The sequence below is a fragment of the Zootermopsis nevadensis genome, unplaced genomic scaffold (genome assembly GCF_977971745.1).
Source record: "Zootermopsis nevadensis isolate Lab colony 2312 unplaced genomic scaffold, Znev_1.0 Znev_ptg000010l, whole genome shotgun sequence".
In the NCBI taxonomy this organism is placed as follows: Eukaryota; Metazoa; Arthropoda; class Insecta; order Blattodea; family Termopsidae; genus Zootermopsis; species Zootermopsis nevadensis.
The window spans coordinates 17,126,552-17,150,949 of record NW_028259142.1 but is presented as its reverse complement, the minus strand read 5'-3'; the positions used below and the strand labels follow the sequence as shown (position 1 = coordinate 17,150,949).

At 38.3% G+C, this 24,398-nt stretch overlaps 1 protein-coding gene across 3 annotated transcripts; it reads right to left on the bottom strand.

The window, feature by feature from the left end:
* Window positions 1-1,022: 1,022 nt before the first annotated feature.
* Window positions 1,023-20,505, bottom strand: LOC110835829 (uncharacterized). 3 transcript variants are annotated; one of them, XM_087346631.1, is made up of 4 exons: window positions 20,309-20,468; window positions 16,702-16,814; window positions 3,432-3,646; window positions 1,023-2,235 (listed from the first exon to the last, which is right to left on the bottom strand). In XM_087346631.1, the coding sequence occupies exons 1-4, from the start codon at window positions 20,324-20,326 to the stop codon at window positions 1,976-1,978; spliced, it is 606 nt and encodes a 201-aa protein (XP_087202757.1). In that variant the 5' UTR covers window positions 20,327-20,468; the 3' UTR covers window positions 1,023-1,975. The 3 variants fall into 3 exon arrangements, with proteins under 3 accessions (XP_087202757.1, XP_087202756.1, XP_021934956.2); XM_087346630.1 differs by lacking the exons at window positions 1,023-2,235; window positions 3,432-3,646 and adding an exon at window positions 9,121-12,349 and having other exon boundaries at window positions 20,309-20,505; XM_022079264.2 differs by lacking the exons at window positions 1,023-2,235; window positions 3,432-3,646; window positions 16,702-16,814; window positions 20,309-20,468 and adding exons at window positions 9,121-12,349; window positions 13,387-13,711.
* Window positions 20,506-24,398: the final 3,893 nt, after the last annotated feature.

Below are 24,398 nucleotides of genomic sequence, written 5' to 3'. Positions count from 1 at the left end.
ACGCTCATATACGCGTTATCTCTCTTGTAAGATAGTGTAACTTCTAACATCTGTATCACCGGTGACAGCATATATATTATTTTTTAAAACTTGTCAGGATCGTTATTTTAAAATCGTCATAGATTTCTGACGTTTCAAACCATACGCCATCAATTTAACTACAGCTCATGTAATGAGCTTACTCCTCACACGTTACATCATCCGCTATTAACATAACAACCAATGTATAAGTGCACCGTTGATGCAGTGCATGAAAAGTTGAAAATAAATTATGACGGTGGCAACTTTGGTAGCAAGGAATGCAAATGAGACTGATGACGTCTATGTTAGGATCTGGTGGGATTCTGGTATCAGTATCTGTGCTTTTGCCATAAATCTGGCTTTAATCGCAGCAAAGATGTTTTCAAATTCAATTTATACATGCATTTCATAAATATTGTGCTTTAAATGTGATTTGCAAAAATAATGACGCAATAAAGTGTTTTACTGTCCAACGCTAAAAAGTTTCATTCCCGTCAACTTTGACCAATGAAAGGCTGTTGCTGGTTACAAAAGAAAATCACTCTTTGACGGACTTGTCTCGTTTTTCTTACAATCTGTGTGATGCAGCTTCGTAAAAATAGAGGCCAATACTTGGATGCACATGCGAACATACAAACCTTTGAATTTTTCTCCGTTTTAAGAACTTTTAGTATAAATATATCCCTCCCGCTCCTCTGATCCGCTCGCCTCTTACTTCTAACGGGCATGGAACGCACTGTTTCGTCCCGGCTACTGTGGATTATTTGCATGTTTAGATTTCTTTCAGGAGCGCATGAGCAGGAATTTGGTGGGACTGTCGGAATGTGCGCAGAGGCAATTGATAAGTAGCGGCCAACTCCGTCCAGATTTCAGACCAATTTTAATGTATTACTTTATTTAATGCTGGTTGGTCCTGAAATATTTGTTAAAATCAGGGTTTAGGTATCGTTTATTGTTTCAAACCACTAAATAAAATAGCGAAACATATCAGTCTCTTAATATTGGAGGTAGCTTATAATCTGTAATTTTTACTGAACATCATGATCCATAATACATTGTGTACATTTCATTAAACTTACCACATAATATAAATCGAGGCACTGTATTAATAACTAAGTGTTTATTATTTTCTCTCTGTTATTCGATTTTGCTTGAAACTCCGACTACAGTGGAGAGCAAATACTGTGACATAATTTAAAGTTTTGTCATAGAGTACAGGACGATATGAAATCATTTCAAAAACATTTTCTGTGTAAATCTAGGTTTTCTTGTTGGTTCAAGGTTAGGTAGATATTTTGAAATAAATAAGATAATTTGCATTGTGCAATGTTGAAAATTGCTACACGTTTTCATTTGCGGAAATTATCACGTCTGTCGCCCGCAGTACGTCGCAATTACAAGCTGGGGAAGTGCGTATAAGGGCCCATTTTTCAGTCTGTTTCTTGTTTCCGAGGACTGTCTTTTGTGAATCCACTTTTGCAATAAACTGTTTAAAAATAATTGAGGAAACCATTTATTACGGTAAAAGAAAGATTAACACTGAACAGAAGTTCATATGGAGAATGTTCAGTGAACAAATATTTCGTCCCTGAACAAAAAACAAAAATGACAAAACTTATTCCAAATCCAATATTTGTTGGTTTACATCAAGACAGGTAATGGAATTTATATGAAAAAATTAACATGCGAGGTTAGTGAAGCATTGCATGTAAGTTTTATAACAATTGTGCGTGTACCGTCTGTCATTATGACGCCTTAATTTAAACTTCAGAGATCTGAAATCGTTAGTCCTTTTTGTCGGGAAACTCGAAATGCTTTCCTAGTAATAAGCAATGGAATACATCAGCACGGGCTGGTGACTGTACTGGATGGAGTTCAGAGCCGTCTGGGGCTGGAACCTGACGTGACGTGGTAAGTTCCTCGCTGTAGGAACAACACCATACTTGGTAGCCGACTACCTTTGCTGACCGACAGCTACGTATGTTTCTTCAGCCACCCTCATGTGTGCAGCGCCTGCGGTCTGTTGGCCTGATACCTGCGGCCCGGGGCCCAACACAGTGTCTGGAGGCACCCCGGCGATGGCTATAGCTATTGGGCGAGAGATGGCCAGTCCACCTGGTCCTACCACGGCAGTTCCGGTAGGTTTAGACGCTGCCACCCCTCCTATTCCTGCGATGGACAAACCCACTGGACGGACTTCTGCAACTGATGCATCTGAAAACAGGATTAATGAGTCCAGACATATATAAAGTCCGCTCGGAGAGTAACTGTCGTCTTCATAGTACCAGTATACTTCTTACCAGCCTATCATTTGCATTAATAAACGATAGATGAAGTAATTCTTTTCAAAGGGTTGCGAAACTTAACGACTTTACCAGCCCTTGAATTTCTCCTCCCCTCATTTTCTTCCTCGCCCTTTGTGTTTTGTTACCATATTATCGTTTATTGGCTGCACTCTTTCATTATATTGTAATCTTTTCAACAGTAGCATATTACTGACTTTAAGTTTCACACTTATTTCAATACTTAATTTTGCCTAACCGTGTGTATGTATCTAAGTGTGTCAGTGTTTCCATTTCTCTGGCTTTTGTTATTTTTTTCTCATATCGCAACATGTCACATCTGGCGTAACCAGCATTTGCATAATTTAAGATAGGTCTATATTCACTTCGTAATTATTTTAGCAAAGTTTATTTAAATTATCTACCTTTATAAGTACAAATGTTTACCTCCATTTGTTCGTATATCTCTCGCCTTTTGGGATTATTAAAATTCCTAAATATTTGCATACTTTTTTATATTTGTCTGTTATGTAAAATAGCTTACATTTTACTTACTCCAGTTAAAGGTAAATATTTTCCTTTTGATTTGTGATTTAAGTAAGTAAAGATTTCTTTGTAAACAAATTTATAATCTTTAATATGTAAGCAACCCTCAATAAGAATTTGTGGGCGGATCTATGTTCTAGTTGTGCACCGGATTATCCACGTCCAGATCCAAAGATCGTTGGTTGTCGCTGTCAGTCAGAAAGTTAAATAAGTTATAATTTGCACATCCGACAAATTCTTTTAGATTCTACAAAGAATTACCTTAATTAAGGTTGTATATTTCTTTAAGACCTATTACCGTATTCTGCAATATTTCAGGATCCTACAGTAGACAATGTATCGTCCGCAAATTATAAATTCGCACAGACGTCATTATTAATGCCAGTAAATTAAGAAGGGCAAGTCTCTTGTGACATAATGTTAGAACCAAGTTTCATGCAAATCCGATTATCGATTAAAACATTATTAGGGAGTGCAGACACTTGGACATCACAATACTATATGCGACAAAATAAGGAAAGTAGGCTATTAAGAGTTTGGCATCGAACACAATGAAATGCTTCTCAGGACATGTGACCGTACCTGGCGGAGGCAGCTGAATGGTGATACCGTCGTCTTCCACGGTCCCACTGCCACCCCCTTGTTCATCCTCCTCACCGGGGTTGCTGTATGGTCGTTGCTTCAGAACAGGCCTGATGCCCAGTGTGGGATGGTACACCAGAACGTTACCCTCGGCTCCACCGTAGTACCGCATGTTGAGTACTTCCCCGTCGAGTGGGGCCACTCTGTGCTCCGGCCTGAAAACAAACCGACAGTTAGGACGTCGGCTTCTTTATTTTTGGGACGCTTTTCTCACTGTAAAAGTTATAGTTCGTTCTTGCTTAATTGAATTACTGTCTTTCAACTTCAGAGGTTGTGACTGGTCTATGGGGTTTTTGAAGACGATGTTTCAACTTTAGATTTTATATAGCATGAGGCGATTCGTTAGCTTCACACTACGGCCACGTTTTGCATTTGACAAGTGTCCGGGAGGGTCCCACAGATGGTTTGGACTTGGTATAGAAAAGACCTGCTAGGAATCGAGCTGTCTCATTATGAAATGAACTCATACAATTCATTTGCCAGTTGTTAGAATATTTTGAATATAAAATTTCAACATATCTCCTGTTTCCCTAGTAATCTATTATAGCTTGACAATTTATAAGGGTCCTTATAATGAGTTAAAGCGTTTATTACTATAAAATTCGTCTATATTTCCTATGAAATGTTTTTCAAGCGTCTTTTATTATGACTTGCCACAATTGCATGTTCTTAATGAAGTAACAGAAACACTTTTAATAACGAAATCTATCACTGGATACTGTGCTTAGCCACTGCAGTCCATTTAAAAAATGTAAAGCCTAAAATATATTTTAATGTCATTCTCACATCTCTTTTGTGTCTAAGACGTTACTTTCCAAGAGATTTTCCCAGCCAAATTATGTGTGCATATGTTTCCGTTTTCCTGATATATTTCCTCCACAGCATAAACTTCCTAATTTGCCTTCCTGAAGACTAGCTTGTAAAAGTTTATTTTGTACACAGAAGTGGATTTTTAAACACATTTTTTTCGAATTAGCAGAAAGGTAGATGATGAAACAATTTCTCTTGCCTTGGTATGAAGATACTTGGGGAAATTATTTCACGTGCGAAAGTTATGTAGTGCTGAATGGTAAGACCACTTAGTGGTCTAGATGTTTCTAAAAGTGCCATCGTGTGGCGTTTCGAGGCTGCTCTTTCATTAACCTGGATAAACTAAACAAAATAAAAAAAATTGTCATGCGAACCGAATACAAGTCTATATTTTTACATTAACACCAGTTTATTTTGTAAACACAGGAAGAAAAATTGTCTGTCGAAGTTCTAAATAACTGCTTGATAGACTAGAAGTTGAGAATCGGCAATATACAAACGTTTAGGCATTTCTTTAATTTGTATTATGAAGCGAGGTTGATGCCAGTGAAAGTTTTGTCGCTAAATGATGACGCAACTATCTGTCGTGAAGCTTGTCTCGAATTTTGAATTATTTCCCAGAAATCTGGCAATGAGTGGAGAGTGAGCGAGCCAAGTCGCCACCCATCGGTCACCTGTGCGTTCGCTGTCACGTTTATCGACGGCCTGCAAAAGTCATTTCTGAGACGGACTATGTCCATTTCCTAGGAATGACAATTTTCTGTTCATCCGTTGTAAGACACATATTTTTCAAATGCGTTCTCCGCCATTTCGTGTACCTCATTTGAGTTCGTGTTCACTTACTGCGTGTAGAAGTTTAGAAATGGATACAAAATTTAAATCGGAACCCGGAAAAGAGACCTAGGTGTTGATGGGAGGGTAATATGCTACTGATTTGTTTAGTCAACAATTGTTTTTGTTAATATTTTAATGTTTTCCGTCAAATCACAATTTTAATAAGATAATAAAATATAAAATATTTAAAATATAATTTCACGTTCCGCATCGAATGATTGTTTTTGCAGTAAGTGAACATCGAGAATAGTAACTGATGCGTGAAATCAATAATAATTACTCTTAGACGTAGCTAATCATACAAGCAGTCAGTGCATTATGTAAAATATAAACATCGTAGTTTTTACTTCAAACATTCTTAGGTTTAGTTTAAACTTATCAAAATTCATAGATAAAGTTAATATCTCTAGGTTTTTGACCAATAGGATATATTCGCTGCAGTTTATCTATGCAACTGCAGGTGCATATGAAATAAATAATACATATATAGGCCTGCATACATATTAAAAGTCATGCGGAATAGAGATCGCAAAGAAAACATTAGGGAAATATGTGTACTCAAATTCGGAGTGTAGCTTTTTACACTTGTTACCTGTCATTGCACCATCGTACTGCCTGACTTATGAGAAAAGCATAACTGATCACTGTCTGACTTTGCTATCTAAAGATGACTCAGCTATGAAGTCTTGCTATTGGAGGATTTAGTGTTGGACTTGTGACAGTGAAACGTTTTGTTGAAGATTTCTGTCTTCTGGGTTGTTGCGCTGTGTAGTCTGGTCAATGTTTACCGACGTTTCAGAGGTCATACTGCCTCCATCATCAGGGCGATGAGTATGAAGATTTCTGTCTTCTGGGTTGTTGCGCTGTGTAGTCTGGTCGATGTTAACCAACGTTTCAGAGGTCTTACTGCCTCCGTCATCAGGGCGATGTGTATGAAGATTTCTGTCTTCTGGGTTGTTGCGCTGTGTAGTCTGGTTGATGTTTACCAACGTTTCAGAGGTCTTACTGCCTCCATCATCAGGGCGATGAAGATTTCTGTCTTCTGGGTTGTTGCGCTGTGTAGTCTGGTCGATGTTAACCAACGTTTCAGAGGTCATACTGCCTCCGTCATCAGAGTATGAAGATTTCTGTCTCCTGGGTTGTTGCGCTGTGTAGTCTGGTCGATGTTTACCAACGTTTCAGAGGTCATACTGCCTCCGTCATCAGGGCGATGAATTCATCGCCCTGATGACGGAGGCAGTTAACAATGAAATTTCATGAGAGTCCGAGAGGCGTAGCTAACTCGACAGAATTACATAAAGTTTAAAATGGTCAAAACATTGCGTGTAGTTTTCTATGAGAAAATGCCATTTATATGAATGCTTGTTAAATATTTAGCGTGCTAATTGGTACGGATTGAGATGACTGAATAGAGTTGAGTGTGTTAAGGTAGGTTCTGTGCGTGACTAACGAAAAATCCATAGATTGATACTTTATTACCATATTTGTGCATATTTAGGAACTACGGTACATTGTGTCCCGAACCCAACAAGAATTATTTCACCAGGGGTGTAACTATATCAACAGAAAATAAAACTGAATCAGGGTCATGTCTAGAGGAAAATGCATGCAACGTGGTGATAAATGTAATGCCATTTCTGTTTTCAGAAGAGAGTAAATCCGTTATGGAAGGTAAAGTGAAACTTTTCTTCACATTGCAACGACAGTTTTCGCTTGCATTTTCGCTGCAGCAAGACCCATTTATTCAGCCTAGATACACCCCTGAATATCCCTCAGTATTCTTCAAATTGTACTACGATAATCTAATTCTGTCCAAGGTCTGAGAAATTTAATTAAACTTAAAGACTGGTTATTCTTTTCCCCAGTTAAGTCTGTCAAACTAACAATTTTTCTTTTTTCTGAGAGCGACGATCTTCGAGGTGTGTGATGACGAGATCAGAATGGGCATCTGCAAAGCCTCCAGGTCCAACAACAGCGACGGCATATGGATCGAAGTGAATGTTCACTTCCTGGCCTTTCTTCACAACCGCGTGTGATATTGGCGCTGCAATAGCAATGCCTTTGGCACCTGCTACTGCCTTAGCGGCAGGTTGCAGAACTAACGTTGTCGGCTTCTTTGGTAGATTTGTATTTCCGTCGTCTTCGCCGTTTTCCGATTCAGATTCTACGGCTCTCTGTTCTTCACCGGCCTGTACGTTCGTAACTGTTATTGGTTTCGTGTCGAAACTTTTTCCATTAACGTTAAGGGTCACTTCAGTGAGAAGCTGAGAAGTTATTTTGGGTGCTACAGCTGGATCTATGTGGTTCTGAATTTCTGTAGGTGACATTATTTCCATCTTATTCTTGAGTATCCCTCCGAGGTTATCAGTTTCCGTATCTCGGTTTGGTGATGGTCCACTTTGCAAAGCTGCAGAGTTCTGAACGGAGTTATTTTCCTCCAAAGCACTCTGCATGAGATGAAGCTTTCCATATGGAAGAGAATTTAATAATGGTCGTGTATTGTACATGCCAGGAGTTATCGCAAGTCCTGTACCCCTGTCTTTAATCTTCTTAATGGTTGGTTTAAGCGAAGATAATCTTCCGTTGAATATCATGAAAATATTTGAAGCAGGTGGAGACATCTTGATCAACGGGAGACCAGAACTGAAAGATGGGTGTTCGGTTAGGTAGCTGTTAGGTCCGAGACGATGACCGTCGGCTGGTAAGTGATCGAACCATGAATTAGGAAGGTGCAGTGAGAGTGGTGTAGTCGCATGGCGTAGAAATGGCGAGATGTCGCGATGCATGTACTGAGGGGTGAAGGTGGATGTCAGGTAGGCCCACTGGTGCGGCGAGTAGTCGAACCTATGCAGAATACACAACTCTTACTGGGAACTCAAGCACGATGAAATCAGGTTATAAGTGACGCTTTTAAACTGAAGAGCGTACTTATTATATACGAGTAGCAGTATTTGGAAATAACTTATGTTTTCATGGCTTCTGTTTCTGTTTACATGGACCATAAATTTCTTCTTTGTGTTCAGGAGAGCCGGCCAGTTGATGATAGCATGAAGAAAGTGAATCTATTCAACAACTTCACATAACCGCCCCAAGACCCATTTTAGTATTTTCCGCGCATGTTGTATTTAAACAAATTTTGGTATACTTTTATGATAGTGAATAAGTTCTGTTGTTGAATATCCACAAACAGTTTACTTTAACAGGTCTCTTAAATACCAAGTAAATCCAGACCATAAAATCAAATTTCTCTGGCCGATATATCATGTGTGTAGTATGAGGTGAGAAATGTGTTCATATTTAACATTCTGAAGTTATAATCCCACATTTTAAAATGGTTTTGTCCTGTTTTGTGGTTAAATGGCGCCAAAAATAAGACGTGCAACTGAGTTTTCATGCTTTAAGGGACAAAACTAGTTTATAAATAATATTAAAAAATATAATAATTATCTCCAAGGCAGCAAATCGTATTATTAAAATGTGAGCAGGCTTATATTCATTATCTGTAGGATAAGTTTTGTTCTTTATTCTAAAAATCTAACGGAACCTATAAATATAGACTGTCAGTTTCCTGCGTTTTTATGGGGAGAAAATAGGTGGTATACAGTCACCACTGACGTAGGCGTATGAATGGTTGATTCATAAAATGTTTATAATGTTAATGAACAAACAAATTGATAGTCCCTGTGCCCACTTGAGGTTACCTTCGGTTCCGGGATGCATTGATGCGTTAGCGATAATTATGAAAGGCAGAGAGATTTATGCCAAATAGATCGCGTTATGCATTTAGCGAATGTGGTTGCCGAGCTGCAAAGAATGTGTTACTTTGTAGTGCAGCTCATACGGACACCAAACAACTGGTTATCTGACAAAAGTTAAAACATAGGGATTGCATATTATAAGATGGAAAATGTCAACAAACATAGTCATAATTCTCATCCGACTGTAATTCAGCTTAGATACATAAGAAATAAGAAGAAATGCACTGTTTTACTGTAAATGTAGGCATTTTTATTAATAAATACTCTTGCGATGTTACAACGTTGATAAATGCAGCTGCACGAATGAAACAGATGTGAGCCAACTTACAGCCGTCAACAAAGCTTGCTACATAAATAAATAAAACTGTGAAATAATACAGACTATCGCGGAAGTTTTGTTCAGTTACAAGGCAACTCTACCAAACATCTTGTGGCTTATTTTTGGTTTAAGCCGATTTTCGAGTCTTCATTTATTCGTTTTAGTACCCAGACACAGCGTTCATTCTTAGGAACAGTGCTTATTAAAACACGACATACCCGCATATATGCTGTTTGTTCCTCGGGTATCTTGATGGTCTGCGTGGCATAATTATACGTTTAAATTCATTTTCTATGTTATTACAAAGAAATTTTAAATTCAAACATCCCAATAGCATCGCAGAACCCAGGTTTATAATTTAAACGTGCCCTTTAAGGAAGAAGCCTACAATTTTTGTCATTGAATCTATAAAATATGTTTTCTGGAAAAAATTGTGAAACTGTAAAAATATATTTCATTTTACGCGTATACACATTATAAGGGTCTCCCTTCGTGTATTTAACCACAATTTAAATTGAAGTATGCAACTATATTATGTTATATTATATTCGAAGACGGTCAGGCGAGAAGTCGGTAAAGCAGCTTCGGTTTCATGTCAGTAGTTTAGAAATGTTTCCACTTTTCATGCTCACTTACACGCCACTGATTGCTCCATGTAAAGAAAGAAATTCCTTTGTTTAAAATAAAAATGAATTTATCCTATGCCTATAAAGGCGCAGAGGTTACGTATAAGTAAAACCAGACGAATTATACACTTCCGAGAGCCCCAAATTGAAGTTAAATTTGTCTCTCTGTCTAAGAGTCACGACTTGGCCCATAGGTGAACGTGGAGGTATTTCTCCACGTTTTCCACGCCTCGCCATGCCGAAACGAACTAATGTAATTAATATAACTAAGAAGTTTTATAGCGTTTTCTAGCAAATATAATTTGCTACGTTCGTTGTTAATTTAAATAAAAAATTAATTCTAATAAACGCCATACGTGTTGAGGGTATCTGCCACCACTTCGTTTCATAAATAAGAATATCCATATCGTATAATTCTGTTATCTAGCGGACAGCGTACGACACCACGTAAAAGCAACGTTGACCTTAGTTGCAGTACTCCTGCCATATGCTGCAGATATCAGTTACTCAGGAGGGTGGAAATAAACTACAGGTCCCGTCGCAAGAATTTTTCCACCTGGAGGTATGGTAAAGAATCTCGGTGTAGAACCTTCACTGTTGGAGTTGGTGGCAGTTACAGAGAGGTCGGCGCCAGCAGGCAGTCCGACTACTTTGCCGCCAGGACCGACCACAGCGAGTCCATTTGGACTCGTATAGGCAACTCCCCCGGGGCCCACAATGGCTGTGCCCCCAGATCCAGCGGTGGCGATACCTCCGGGTCCGGCTATGGAGACGCCGCCCTTCCTGACCATCAAGCGTGTGATGTACGGACCTGAATTTCCGTTTTTCTCGGTCTCCATTATGACCTCTGTATTTTGATCTTCGTCTTTATTCTTCCTTTCCTCATCTCCTCCTCTCTCACCACCATTCTCCTCTTTGTCTTCCCTTGTCACGTCGTCAGACATCTTCCTTTCCACTGCAAGTGGATTTCCGTTTTTCGAAACTTCACTCCAACCTCCGTTTTCCATAGTACGGACCATTCCTGCGGTCTCTTCATCCGATTTCGTTGTTGATTGGTCTTCATCAAACAACAAGGATCTGCTTCTCCCTTGTCTAAAGTTCTTTGTTCTTTTGCAAACGTCTGCCTCGGGACCATACTCGATCATATTCGTCAGCATATTATACATAGTGAGTAAAGGATCATTGATTATAATAGGGAAATAGCCTGCAAGAGGCCACTGTACTCTGGAAGACGGTTGAGGCCCATTGTAAATAAGTCTTGTGTTTGGAAGGTTGACAGGCGAGGAGACACCACGGAAGAGTGGTTGATTGAAGGACTGTTTGTAGGGAATAGTAGCCTCAGATGTGTAAGTACTTAATTGTGATGGGGCAGATGCGCCTGTAAAACCTGTGCTTGGGAAAGTGTGCATGACAGCTCGAATCGTTGGGTATAAAGTTAAGATAGTTACAGAACTTCTGCTATTTTCTGGATTACTTGAAGCCTGTGGTAATTCAGCAAGGTTTGAATCTACGAAATTTTGATTACCCTGTCCGTGAAGGAGGTCTACTCTTTGTGGCATGTTACCGGGAGAATCTGCGTGTGCTGGGTTGGTGAAAAACTGTGTGTTGGAAAGCGAACTAACTTGTTGCTGCTGTGCAGTTGCGTATTGCAATGGGTAATAGGCTGGGTTTGTTTCCTGAGTCTGGTACTGTTGATGAAGATAAGGGTTTGGGGGTATAATAGTTTGCTGGTGAGATATTTCGCGTCTGACGTTTTGTGGAGTGTTGACTTTGATCTCTGTTGATATTGTGTCCAGATTGTTGCTGTCTGTGCCCAGTTGTTGTCGCTTTGTGAGATGTGTGAGAATAGGATTATCGAAAGGATTTTTCAACTGTCCGGTGTTGCTGGATTGTAATGTCCTTACACCTGATATTTCAGTTTCGATATTACTTGTCTGAAAATCTGTCAGAATTGTGTCTTTCCTTTTACTTTTAAGCTCCGGTAAATGCTCCACTGTTGACAAAGTTTCTTTCTTGCTTACGTTATCTTCAGCATTCAGTGGTTTTACTTTGTCATTCGATTCACTGTTAATTTTTGGGGGAGCATCTTTGTTCTGTGTTTTGTCAAACTGCTGGTTTAGTTCTGTGTAATTATTGTTAAACCTGTCTTCAAAATTACCACCATGTACGGCGTTAGTTAATTTGATATGGTCATGCTCATTTCGAGCTACACTGAGCTCAGAGTTAAAATTGCTTGTTTGTGAGAGTGGACTCTGAAAATGCTCTTGCTTTTTATCATTGTTTGAATCTCCATGTTTGTTGAGATTGTGCGCTTTTGATATATCTGAGCTTCCCACTTCGTGTTCAACTTGTGTTGCCTTCAAACTGCCAATCTGAGCATTTGATTGTTCCCCAAACCGAACTAATGGTTCGTGTTGGTTGGCATCAGTGAATATGATATGGACAGGAATCTTATGTTCAGCATTTGCTCGGCTATCATCATATCTTTCAGAGATGATTCCAGGTGATGACCTGAAAATAAAAGAACTATTATGCCACAACGTCGCTTTTGAAATGTAACCTTTACTAAATTATAAGTATGAAAGAGTAGCGAATGAAATTGTAGAGTACAAATAACAAGCAAGTAAATGTTTTAAAATGATTCACCAATATATATTTTAATATATGAAACTTAAAAGTAGTTTTAAATACATTATGTCACATATGTTAAAAGCCACAAGTCTCGTTAAAATAAGCAGTGATATGTTATTAATTAGGACTGCCAAACGATTAAGCGACAGATTATTGTGCGAACGAGTTTTAAGGACATATAAATTATGTTGGTTTTGTTTTATTTTCCATTTTCCATAATGAACAGCCACAAATACTTGGTTTTTATTTTATAAATATTGCGGTCGAGCTTACATTCATCTGACACTATTGATAAACACCTAGCATAGGTATTTCTATCTGAGCGTTGAGCGGGTTTTCTAGAGAAATTATGAACACGAGTCATTAGTTTGGTGTGAATCGCTAGATAAATATTCAGCATTGCGGCTGTTATAGTGATCATTACACCAAGGATTCCAGCGTGTTCCTTTTCCAATTTTGGTAATAAATATGGAAAATTGTATCAAATTCGGGTAAGATTAAATGTATGAATTTTGATGAATGAAGATTTCGACAAATGTTATACCGGAACATTTATACGGGAGATTTCATTCGTTTTACGGGCTGGCACCTGAAAAACCTATATTTCATTCTTTAAGAGTGCAATGTTCCTTTCCTTAGAATACAGTTTTTTTTTTCGTTTATAGAAGGTATTTAATTTTTAACATGGTTTCTAACACAGACGTATTTTTATTGTATCACATATCGAAAATTTGTAAGCGAAAAACCGCGTTTGTGCGAAATAGATACGAATGCCCTGTTTCTGTAAAAATGTAATCGATTAATCGTGACAGCTCTAATTGCTATTTCATAATATTATCACAAATTAATATGTGAACGTGTTAATTTATTGATAAATGAATTGAGGGCATTGCTGATAATGTCTTATCTCCACTCACCTCTCGCTCATGGTTCCTTCAGAATCTAGAAATTTCTGCAATAGAGAAATTTCAACAAATAGTCTCTTCTTGTATCAGATTTTCTTTGGCGTCTGTGTTGTTTGCGTATTTAGGCTGCAACACCTTCAGTGATTGAGTTGAATATTACGGAGATGAGAATTGGGAACAAACACCAGTGTTGAAATACAATAAAATTAGGGCCAAAAATTTCGATATTGGCCCACTTAATCCTTTGTTGTTTTCCGTGCAAAATGGATTTCACGTTTGAAAATTTTTTCCACTCACAGGAATTGTAAACTATATTTCGCACTTTATAATTTTTGCATAATCTTCTCAAAAGTACGTGTAAGGCTCCTGTAACGAAAATCTATTTATAATTTGACACATAAGGGTTAATCTACGTTTTAAGAAATTAAAGTGGGATACTAACAGAATTTTCATCTTAGTCTTTAGATGTTGCACGGTGTCGAAATGATAAAAATAATTTCCGACACAACTGAGAAACTTGCTGCCTCCTTCGGGGTCAAATGCTTCGAAACCATAGACAGAGGCAGCAATAATTAAAATAAGTAGTTTTTGCCATTTTAACACGTTGCGTTACTTAGAAGATACTACAATTGTTAAGGTCCACCGTGAAAATCTCAAGTTTCTGAAACAGATCTTTGAACTTTGATTAAAATACTTTTGGAATAAAAATATGTTGTTTTATTGCCATGGTTAACATTTTGAAGTGCCGTGTCTGGCTACCTACGTAAATAACCCTAATACTTAATTTTATGGTGTTTACTAAAGCCCGCCATGAGCCAACTAAACTCACTTCCCAACTTCATCACATTTATCTCTTATATCAGTATTGATATTATTTTCACATCTGTGTTCATGCTTCTCTAGTGTCTCTCCTCTTTCGCTTTTCCTATAAAAATTCAATAAGCATTTCTCTTATCTCCCATTTGTGCTACATGTCCCGTCAATAAATTTAACTCTGACTTCACGACTTTTTATTCTTTGAGGAGTACATGTTATGAGGCTCCCTATTATGTGGTTTTAACGTTCTGTTGTTTGCTGTTTTATTACGTCCAAATGTCCTCTTCAGCAATTTGTTCTTAATCTGTTTTCTTCACTTAATATAAAACTTAATTAAGATTCACGCCCATACAAAATGGAATAGACATCCTCCAGACATGAAGAGTAGTAGCAGATATGTTGAATAAGCAGAGGGTGATCATTCAGCTTTAGGTGTTAGGTGTGAGACTAGCAAACACACTCCGCAGACATTAGTGTCACGAAATGCAGAGGGTCCTCGCTCGAACCGCGGCGGATGGATGTTATCTGTTTTACCTATAAATACATTGACTTGTAGGAACAAATTAAGTTTAAAGCATGACATTTAATTCGATGTTAATCTAAGATAGACAATTTTACCTTATGAAGATTTTCCATTACTTCATCTCTTAAGTACTAAAGTAGCACCTCGAGACGTGTCTTCGCCGTGTGTTAATATCGGTTGCCATGGCTTCGTATTTGTCAGTCACGAGTTGGCTGTTACTGTTATTCTTGGCAGGCTGAACATGTTTATTCCAAGAACTTTCCAACTTACTTATGTCTTCATTAGTAATCCAGCCGAATAAGGCTTTTCCCTTAGACAATGATATAACATTGCTATGCTCAGTCGTTTAGGAATGTGCATCCTATCTGTGATGCAGAGAGGAATAATGCACTGTTTTTTGCTCTCACACTGTATTACATAATGCCTTAATTTTTTTGCCCTAAATTCATTATAGGAATGTTAATTAATTAAATACGCAGACATGAAAGAGGTTTTAAGCGTTTTTCATTGATTGAATTCATCTAAACGCAGAGCATATCGACTTATATTTTATAAATTTTTCTGTATTCCTTACACAAATTAGTGATCTACTGGTATTTGTTTTTATTATTTACATTGGTATAAATTCTTACTACTTGATAGTTACTTGACATATCTTAAAATTTTTGCATCTTTGCAATGTTCTTTTGCGAGACAAGAAAGCTTATGCATGTTGATGTCGTCTTATAAGTCGTCAGATATCTTTGCATAAGTGCTTCATTTGTTTTTTTTTTATTTAACAGAAAGATAAACACAGGTATATTTAGGGTGCCATGTTGATGTTTCATATTCTACAAATTTCGCTTTAATGAAAGTTAGATGTACCACCACAGAGTCCGGCATAAAGTGACAGTAGAGTTGCTGTCACCTCAGAAATTCGCGCGATCCCGCGAGTGAAGGTGCAGCAGGCTTCATCGGAAGACTACAATAAAAAGAACATTGATTGGTTTATGAGGAAAGAGACATATAGACGTAGCCTTCTGTGCAAAACATATCGGTTTTGAGACCTGTCGGATCCAGCAAAATTGTTTTCTAAATATTATCATAGTTCGTTCTATCATTAAGCTGTAGGTGATAGAACTCGGTTTTCCGGAGATTAACTATGCTCTTTCCACTTTTTATCAATGCCATTATATTTTAGGTGGTCAGTAATTAAATATGTAATAGGAGAGACTGTCGTGTTCTGTTTTGTCTTGCTCCATTCTAGGAACCCGCTTTGTCGCTCAGGGAAAGGCTTACCACTAAGCTGTTCTGTTCTGAGTATATGCGGTCTTAGTGAACACAATATTTCTCTTTCATTCGTTGTTAATGCAGATTATTTGTGGCGTTTCGTTAATGGAATTTACACCCAGGTTAAAGTGGAGACTATATACAAATAGATGAATTTCGGAACACAAAGGGTAAAGAGGGTTAAGCCAGGTCTTACCATCCCAGCAGTTTTCTGATGGAATGAGGAACATCAGGTTAGCCTGTCTCTCGCAGTAGATTTACAGTCTGTAGTCTTGAATATGATAGAAATAGAATCAGTAACCCCTACATTGCACTTTTCAGTTTTGTGACTTTCAAAATGTGTATTTGAAGATTTGTATTAAAATTTAGTGTGAGACATGTATCCTTTCCGATTCTTTGATTGTCCTCTCATTCGACGCTATACAGCCTGAGCTACTGACAGCGTCGTTGAGTAAAAATAAATTATTTATTCGGATATATTCATACAAAATTAATAATTCGTGAAACTGGTCACTTTGCAGAGGACATCCGATTTTATCACTTCATAGCCGGAGATAATCGATTACAAAGTAAATTTGGTAAGAGACAGTCATTAACGAAGGCTCATAACTGTACCATCATCACGCAAAATACACTTCTCCTTGTTAATTATATTAGTGAATTACTAGTGCATGCAAATAGACAGGCAGAAACCAGCACTGGTTCGATATTCGACTTACTTAAATCCGTCGGCTGTTCGGGATTCTCGGCGTTCATTAGTGACATCAGGATCTGAGGGTCGACCCAGGACGCAGGTTCCCACCAACACCATCGCAACACCCGCTGCCAAAACCTGACATCAACACCACAGAGTTTAGAATTCATCTCTGAATTTGCAGGAAGAATGCATCATGTATTTAATGTTTTGACTGTAGGCAAACTTAAATCTCAAGTTTAATGCAAAGCGTTTGTCAAATGAAAGCATAATACAGAAGTCTTGCACGTCTTTCTACGAAACTACCGTTTTAATTTAAAATCCGTAAATATTCTCAATTTATTATCTAATTAGCATCTCATTAGACGACAATTAACTTATTAAACAGTTGCCTTTATACCAGATGAGACTGAATATTCCTTCTTAAATTTATCATTTCGGTAACAGGAGTTGCATTTAATTCTGTGAATTGTCTGCCTCTAATAAATATTGTTTTTGTAATAACCTAACAAAGTTTTTGTTGTAACTACTGTTCAGGATTAAGGATCTCCGTGTTTAAGGATGCCATGACGCCTGTTTTCTGCATAGCTGATCTAAAGTTCTGCTGCACTTGTACTGAAGTTTTATTGAAATTCTTGGCTTTTCCGACTCTGTCAAATCGTATCTTAAGACTTTCTGTCCACACTACATCCATAGTCTTTATTAAAATGCTAAAAACTATCTATGATATATCACGTACTACACACTTATAAATTATATTATATTGGCAGTGGTTGCAATGTGAAATTTCTTCCGAGACTTTTCGTATCTTATATTAGTATTATTATTCAGTGTTCTGTCTTACGACAGGTCCATTGCTCTGCCCAAAAAGAGCTCTCCAGTTTTCCCTATTCTCAGCGTATCTTATATAAAGTGAATAAAAATAATACACGCTTTTTTTCCAATATTTTTTCTTCTGTCAAACTCTTAATTGTTTGAGGTTGCAATTAGATCTACAGAAAGTCTGAGAAGGTGGGAAATTAATAGAAATTTACCTAAATTTGAGTGACGAATGTTAACCTCTGAGATACGGATATGGTCTAAATAGTTTTTCATTTATCTATCGTCTTTTATGGGTTAACCCGTGGTCCTATCGTGATACCAGTTAGGTGACCATGGGAAAAGTTGTTCAGAAAACTGTTTTTTTAAGTGAAAGACTGAGTTTCCTAGTTTCTTATTGTGTAGTTATGAGTACAGAAGACACATTTATCAGGGAGTTTGGAAACTGACGAAAATTATTTTGCCGTTGCTTAGCGACCAGCCTTGGTTTTCCTTTTTAGCAGTGACGAGATGTGAGTGACCGCTACTGACCGCCTGCTATGATTATTACGGGATGCTGTGGTACTGCTCTGTGCATTCCGTTACATGCCCCTCGCCCCGCGGGTTGTAATATTAACGTTTCCTTGAAGGGAATGACACGCGTTGAAACAAGAAATTCACAATAATAATTATCGTCGTTGATTTCATGGGACCGTTTTCAAATATGGACGGCAGACGCAAGTCGCAGGCCTCAGGTAAGGCGACTGTGAGGCTAAGTATCTAGCAATATAAAATGTTATGTTACAAAACGTTTATACAGAAACGAAGAACTGAAGAGTAGAAGAGATATTAGACAAATTTTGGAAAACGTTCATTATGTCACCTCCGTACCTCCGTCAGTCAGAAAACAATCTTTCCAAATAAACCGACATCTTTTCTGGTGGCTTGAGTCTGAAAGTGTTGTAATGTATTTCCATAGTAACCAGTAGTATATGCAAACAAGTAACAACAATAAATCGTTGTCGTACAATAAAGGAATTTCGAGCAAACAAGACGAATCTTTCTAAACGATATGTCACGTATGGAGCTTGGGAAGTGTTGATAAATTTGTCAAGTACATATATAGAGGTATATAGTGGGAACAGCTGCAGTGCTGTAAGAACAAGAATTTTACACTTTTGTTATGCTAATGGTTGTCATTACTTTCAGAGGTAGAGCTTATGAAAGGTTCATCGACTCTGAACAAACCAAGTATGCTGCAGCAGTGTCATAGCAATGCTCATTTCCCCACCCTAAAATCTGAGACATTTGCTAGAAGGAAGGCATAGCACGTCCCCAACTTAACGTCGAGAGGACTGAAACGATTGCTAGCTTATTGAAACAACGTAATGGGAAATCAATCACCCATTTTCCGGCTGTACGCTTTGTCAAACCGACGTTATATCGTTCACAAACGACGCGTATATTAATTTTGTAGTTAAGCGGACAGACTACACGGCGTAACAACCCAAAAGACACCAATCCTCATCTTAAGTGATATGTTTGTTCTATAGTCTGTAACACAATAAAAGTTAAATCTAGGCTGAGTCCAGTCATTTCACTTTCTAGCCTCTAGTCAGAATTGGGCGAAGTTTTGGCATCCTAGTCGGGTGTCACTGATCAGGTAGTTGTAATTATAAAAGAATTCCTGGCTGAGTTTTGATGCTGGGTCTGACGGGAAACTACCCTTCTTTAAAAGCCAGACTTAAATGAAAGAATACTCATTTAATGTTTATATCTGATTTTAAATAGTTTAATTACCTCCAAGTTAAATTTTTACTCTGATGATTATCGTAACGTCAGATCACGTTCTTAAGTGACTGATATTTTGCGACGCTATATCGTTAACCTTTTCCCTTTATATCGTAGCGGTTTATTGGGCATGAGCCCAGCTTCGTATTTGGTAGGTTCTGGGTTCGAATATTGATCCGGAGGTCTGTTATCCTGCTTGAAACTTTTTGTGGTTTTCTCAGTTCTTTGAAAAGAAAAGGATGCTGGGACATTGTTTTAAAAAGCATGCTATGATTGCGTCCTTCCATATTCTTTGCAATTAACCCTTTAAAGTCGAAGCTCATTCAAATAATAGGGTCTGTTTAAAAATCAAGTTCGTATCGCAAAGGAAACAGTGCATTTGCATTACAAAGATCAAGTAATTAATGCTGTTTAAGAAAGTGATTGCTGCTTACACCGAGAATAATACATAGCCCAGAAATACACTCTGCACAAAAATCAAAGTTGTTACATATTAAAGCATGTTGTACATAGTAACTGTTAATATTATGTCATCATTATTTCATTCGGAGATATGTAACCTATGCTGTTGATAAAATGTTAAGATAAACTAAGAATACTAAGAATCAACACTGTAATTATTCTGTGTTGTGAAATCATATGAACAAAGGAGATAACAGCCCCTAACAGTGCTACTAATACACAAGTAAGTAAAGTAAAGTTTGTCCCACTATACGCCATGTAGGCGTTTGGGGGGAGTGGAGGTATAGCTCCTCTGTTTCTTGACCTCGGAACTAGATGGGGGTGAGTGGTCAGCATCACGCCCCGGCCGGCTTTACCCCCGGGAAAGGACCCCGGTACCCACTGTAGAGGAGGCTGGGTGGGCCCCAGAGCCGGTCTGGACGTAGAGGCTAGAGGAAAAATCCTCTGCCCCCGTCGGGGATCGAACCCCGGTCGTCCAGCCCGTAGCTAGTCACTATACTGACTGAGCTATCCCGGCTCATACTAATACACAAGTACCATCAACAAAGCTAGCAACATATGATAGGAACATTGTCTCTTACCTTAGTACAGGAACCCATACTGCCAGACGTTCAAGTCTTCCTGGATGCCGGCGATGACGACTGTTTCTTACGTGTGAACGAACAGCCTTGGGTCGAGCGGATGATCCAGCAAGCCTTGGTGAAGATGTTATTATGTTGCATCAAGTACAGCAGTCAATGCCTTATAAAACCCGTTCTCTCTCTTCCTCTTGAAGTAAAAAAGAAACACTAACCAGGATGGCAAGGGGGAAGGGGGCAAATCTTCTTCTCTTTGAACACCCCACTCACCTTACGTTTTCTTCTTTTGTTCACGTTCTCTTTCTTTGCTATACATTTGCTTTATTCATATCTCTCTCGGCGCTCCTCGGACTGTAAAATGAAGTGGCAAATTTTGTGTCTTGCTTCATCTTAATGATGTATGTGAACATTTGTCTCTCTCGCTCTCATACATTTGTGACGAACCTTGACACTGCCAACAAACTGATAGGTTATTCACCTCCACGCCTTCATGTAAAACGCAGACACGGTGTTTCTCTGCAACACCTTGGCCAAATCAGGAGTCCGGTCGGATTAAGGTAATACACAGCTTCAGTTTCAAAATACGTTTATAATTATGAAGTTCAGTGTTAACGGAACACACGCGAGATGATTTATGTATCCTTGTGCCGGATTTACGTGTAAGCTGTATAAGCTATAGCCTCACAAAATACAGTATATTTTAATTTTAATAGAAGGTGAATTATAAAAACTTCAGTAATCTCCACGCGGAAGTGTAATCACTGTATATGTGGCGTGTTTGCGTGTTTAGTTTTGTAGTTGTACATCCTACATTTCTGAGAGACAGGTTGTTAACACCTTAAGATTAGAGGTGTCTCTTTTAAATGCTCATTTTGATGTTGGGATGAAACATAGAAGGCAAAATGCTAACTAAGTAACTCCCTGGTAGCAGAATCGGCAGGTCAACACCGACAACACCAAAGACCGCCACCGGACACGATCCTGAACCAACTCCATCCATTTGCCATCCTCACAGCCCACCCCCCTAAGATCCAACTTGATGTTATCCTCCCATATCCTTCTTGGTCTGCCCAGTGGTCGTTTTCCAGGATTATCCACCAAAATCCTGTATGCACCCCTTGCCTTCCCCTCATGCGTGCTACATGTCGAGCCCAGCCTCCTAGATTTCACTATCCTCTCTATGCTAGGTGACAGTTCAATTCACACAGCTCCTCGTTATGCAATATTATAAATTACCAACTTATTTCATCCCTCCTAGATCCAAATATTCTCCTGAGCAACTTGCTTTCACACACTTGTAATCTATTACGCCCACTTATTTAGTTTTGTCTACGTTTACTTAAATTAAAATTAAATTATTTGGTTATTCCGTCAAATCACAATGTATTTAAAATAAGATAATTAAAATAATTAAAATATCATTCTGTGTTCCATATCGAATAATCGATTATTCGATTATTCGATATGGAACACAGAATGATATTTTAATTATTGTAATTATCTTATTTTAAATACATTGTGATTTGACGGAATAACCAAATAATTTAATTTTAATTTAATAAATCACAATATGACGCAACTACATTATTCTACGTTTACTTCTAGGCCTATTTCCTTGCTAGCCTGTAGGAGAGCTTCTGCATCCCACCGGGATACTAGTTTCATCAGCATAGGCAAGTACCTGGTGCACTCCATTAAATTCGAGCCCTTCCTGATCCCCTCTGATCTTACTGATGACATGTTCTAGACCAAAATTAAAAAGTATTGGGGATAAAGCATCCCCCTCTTTGAGGCCATTGTGCACTGGGAAAGGATCCGACAGAAGATTATCTATACGAACTCTACCATACACATCTTAATTAACCTAACAAATTTCTTTAGTGTTCCAAACTCAATCAAAATGCCACACAGTACCTCTATTCTAACTGAGTCCTGTGCCTTCCTAAAGTCCACAGATACTTCCCGAATATGAGGCCTCAGTGCTAAACACTTGACCGCTAGTTTGATCCATCTTAACTAGTTTACGAACTTTTAAGTATTTCGAATCATGCTTCCGGTATGTTTCCGTCAGTAATAACTCTGCTAGTCAGTTATATGACGGATGTTGCCTAATATCTGCGTTAGTACGTATCGCTTTCACCTCATCAGTATTGATGACACAGAGTGCTCGACATCACTGAGTAAGCCGTCTTAACATTTAAATGGAACGCAGCAACAAGGGAAATATGGCTATGTTACACATCCGTTGGCAACGATTTCTTCGCCTACCGTGTTGTATTGTGGGATAGAAATCTCCACGTGACTTTTGTTTTACGCGGTGCATGTGTTCCTGCAAACTGATAGAAAACGCGTATAGCAAAAGCGCCTGTAATTAGAGTTGTATGCTTTCTAGGGCGTCTAAAATTCGCATGATCATAACCTGCTTTTATAAAGATTAATTTTAACTATTGCTACGCTGTAGTAAAATTTAAAGGAACCTCCATATGCATTTTACCTAGAAAAGTATATTTTAAGTTGATAGGAAGCCATGGCAGTACACGTTTCTGTCACTGGTTTTCCGAAACACCAAACGATGTGTACAATTTTTGTACGATGGGTGTCTTGTGAGAAATTTCATGAAGTTCAATAGAATTTTCATTTAAACTTTTCCACGCTACAAATGAAATACGTCGCCTTGAAACGGGTTTCTTCTGCCTTGATTGTCTAAACCTGTTGTCCCATATTTTGAAAATTTAAACTAACCATTTAAAACTCGTACAAATTTAATTTATAAAATATTGTATAAATAAAAAATAATATGCTTAATTTACATGAGTACGACCTATCTAATCATTGAAATTGTTCAAGGGGGATTGTAACTGACCGATAAACATAAACATTAAGTTATCCAAAGTAACTTTGATCGTAGATCCCCGGTAACGAATTTGTGTTTCTTATGGAGAACTAAGACATCCCATGGGAAAAAATACAAATGATCTTGCGTAAACCCAAATATGAACTCTATGTTTGCATCACGTCCAACTTTCGTTTCTTGCCCACCCATCACTACTCTGAGACACGATTCGTTTGGTGTATGAGCCGACAATTCGTGACCACTGAATCACTTGAAATGATATGCCACACTTCTTCTATGGACGATGTCCATATCTTCCTTTCATACAATGTTTATATTCTGGATTTATAACTCAGACTATTTGCCAACGTAAATTCATCTTACTGCAACTGACTTCCGACCTCCGCTTAAAAATTAAATATTAGATATTATAAAACAACTACGCGTTTACAACAGACTATGCAACTAGAATTTCAGTTTCGTGTACATATGTTTCAGTAATTAAGCATATCTTTTTTCTGGATCCTCTTTAAATTTCGACTTGTGTACGAAATTCATAAACCCAGCCGCAGTCAAGTTTTTCTAAGCGCACATGTCCCCGCCCCCCTCAAAATAAAATGACGTGCTGTAGGATTTGAGGTTTTCACGGCGGTGAGTCTGAAGATGGCTGTCTTCTGAATTGTTGAGCTCTGTACTCTGGTAGAAGTTTGTCGACTTTTCAGAGGTCCTTGCTGCCTCCATCATCAAGTCGATGGTCGCCCTGATGATGGAGGCAGCAAGGATCTCTGTAGCGTCGGTAAACTTCTACCAGACTTCACGGCGCAACAACCCAGAAGACAGCCATCTTCAACGGACATGCTGCTGGATCTCCAAATCGTGTTTAAACATCTGTCCCCCCATTTACCCCTATTTATATTCGTACCCCACTGTAAGAATTGTAGCTTCTTCTCCAGCCGTCACACATTGGGCCGTTTGACCTCCTCTGTTTCAGAATGTATTTTGAAATAACAAATCCTTAGTCAGATCGTAGATTCTGGGTTTGTCACTCTTTATGCTCAGAGTTATTTTGCACTTTTCTGAAAGCGTTCACTAACCTTAAAACAACCTTGATCGTGTACTTGGAGGACGTTGCTTCTTCAAGATGCTGGCCGCTGTCCGACCGTTTTTACCATGCTTTTCTTTTGTTTCTTAGTATGTTTTTTCTGCTGTGTTGGTAGCGTTCATTGGGCAGGTTAGAACATCCTGACACTTAACAGGTTG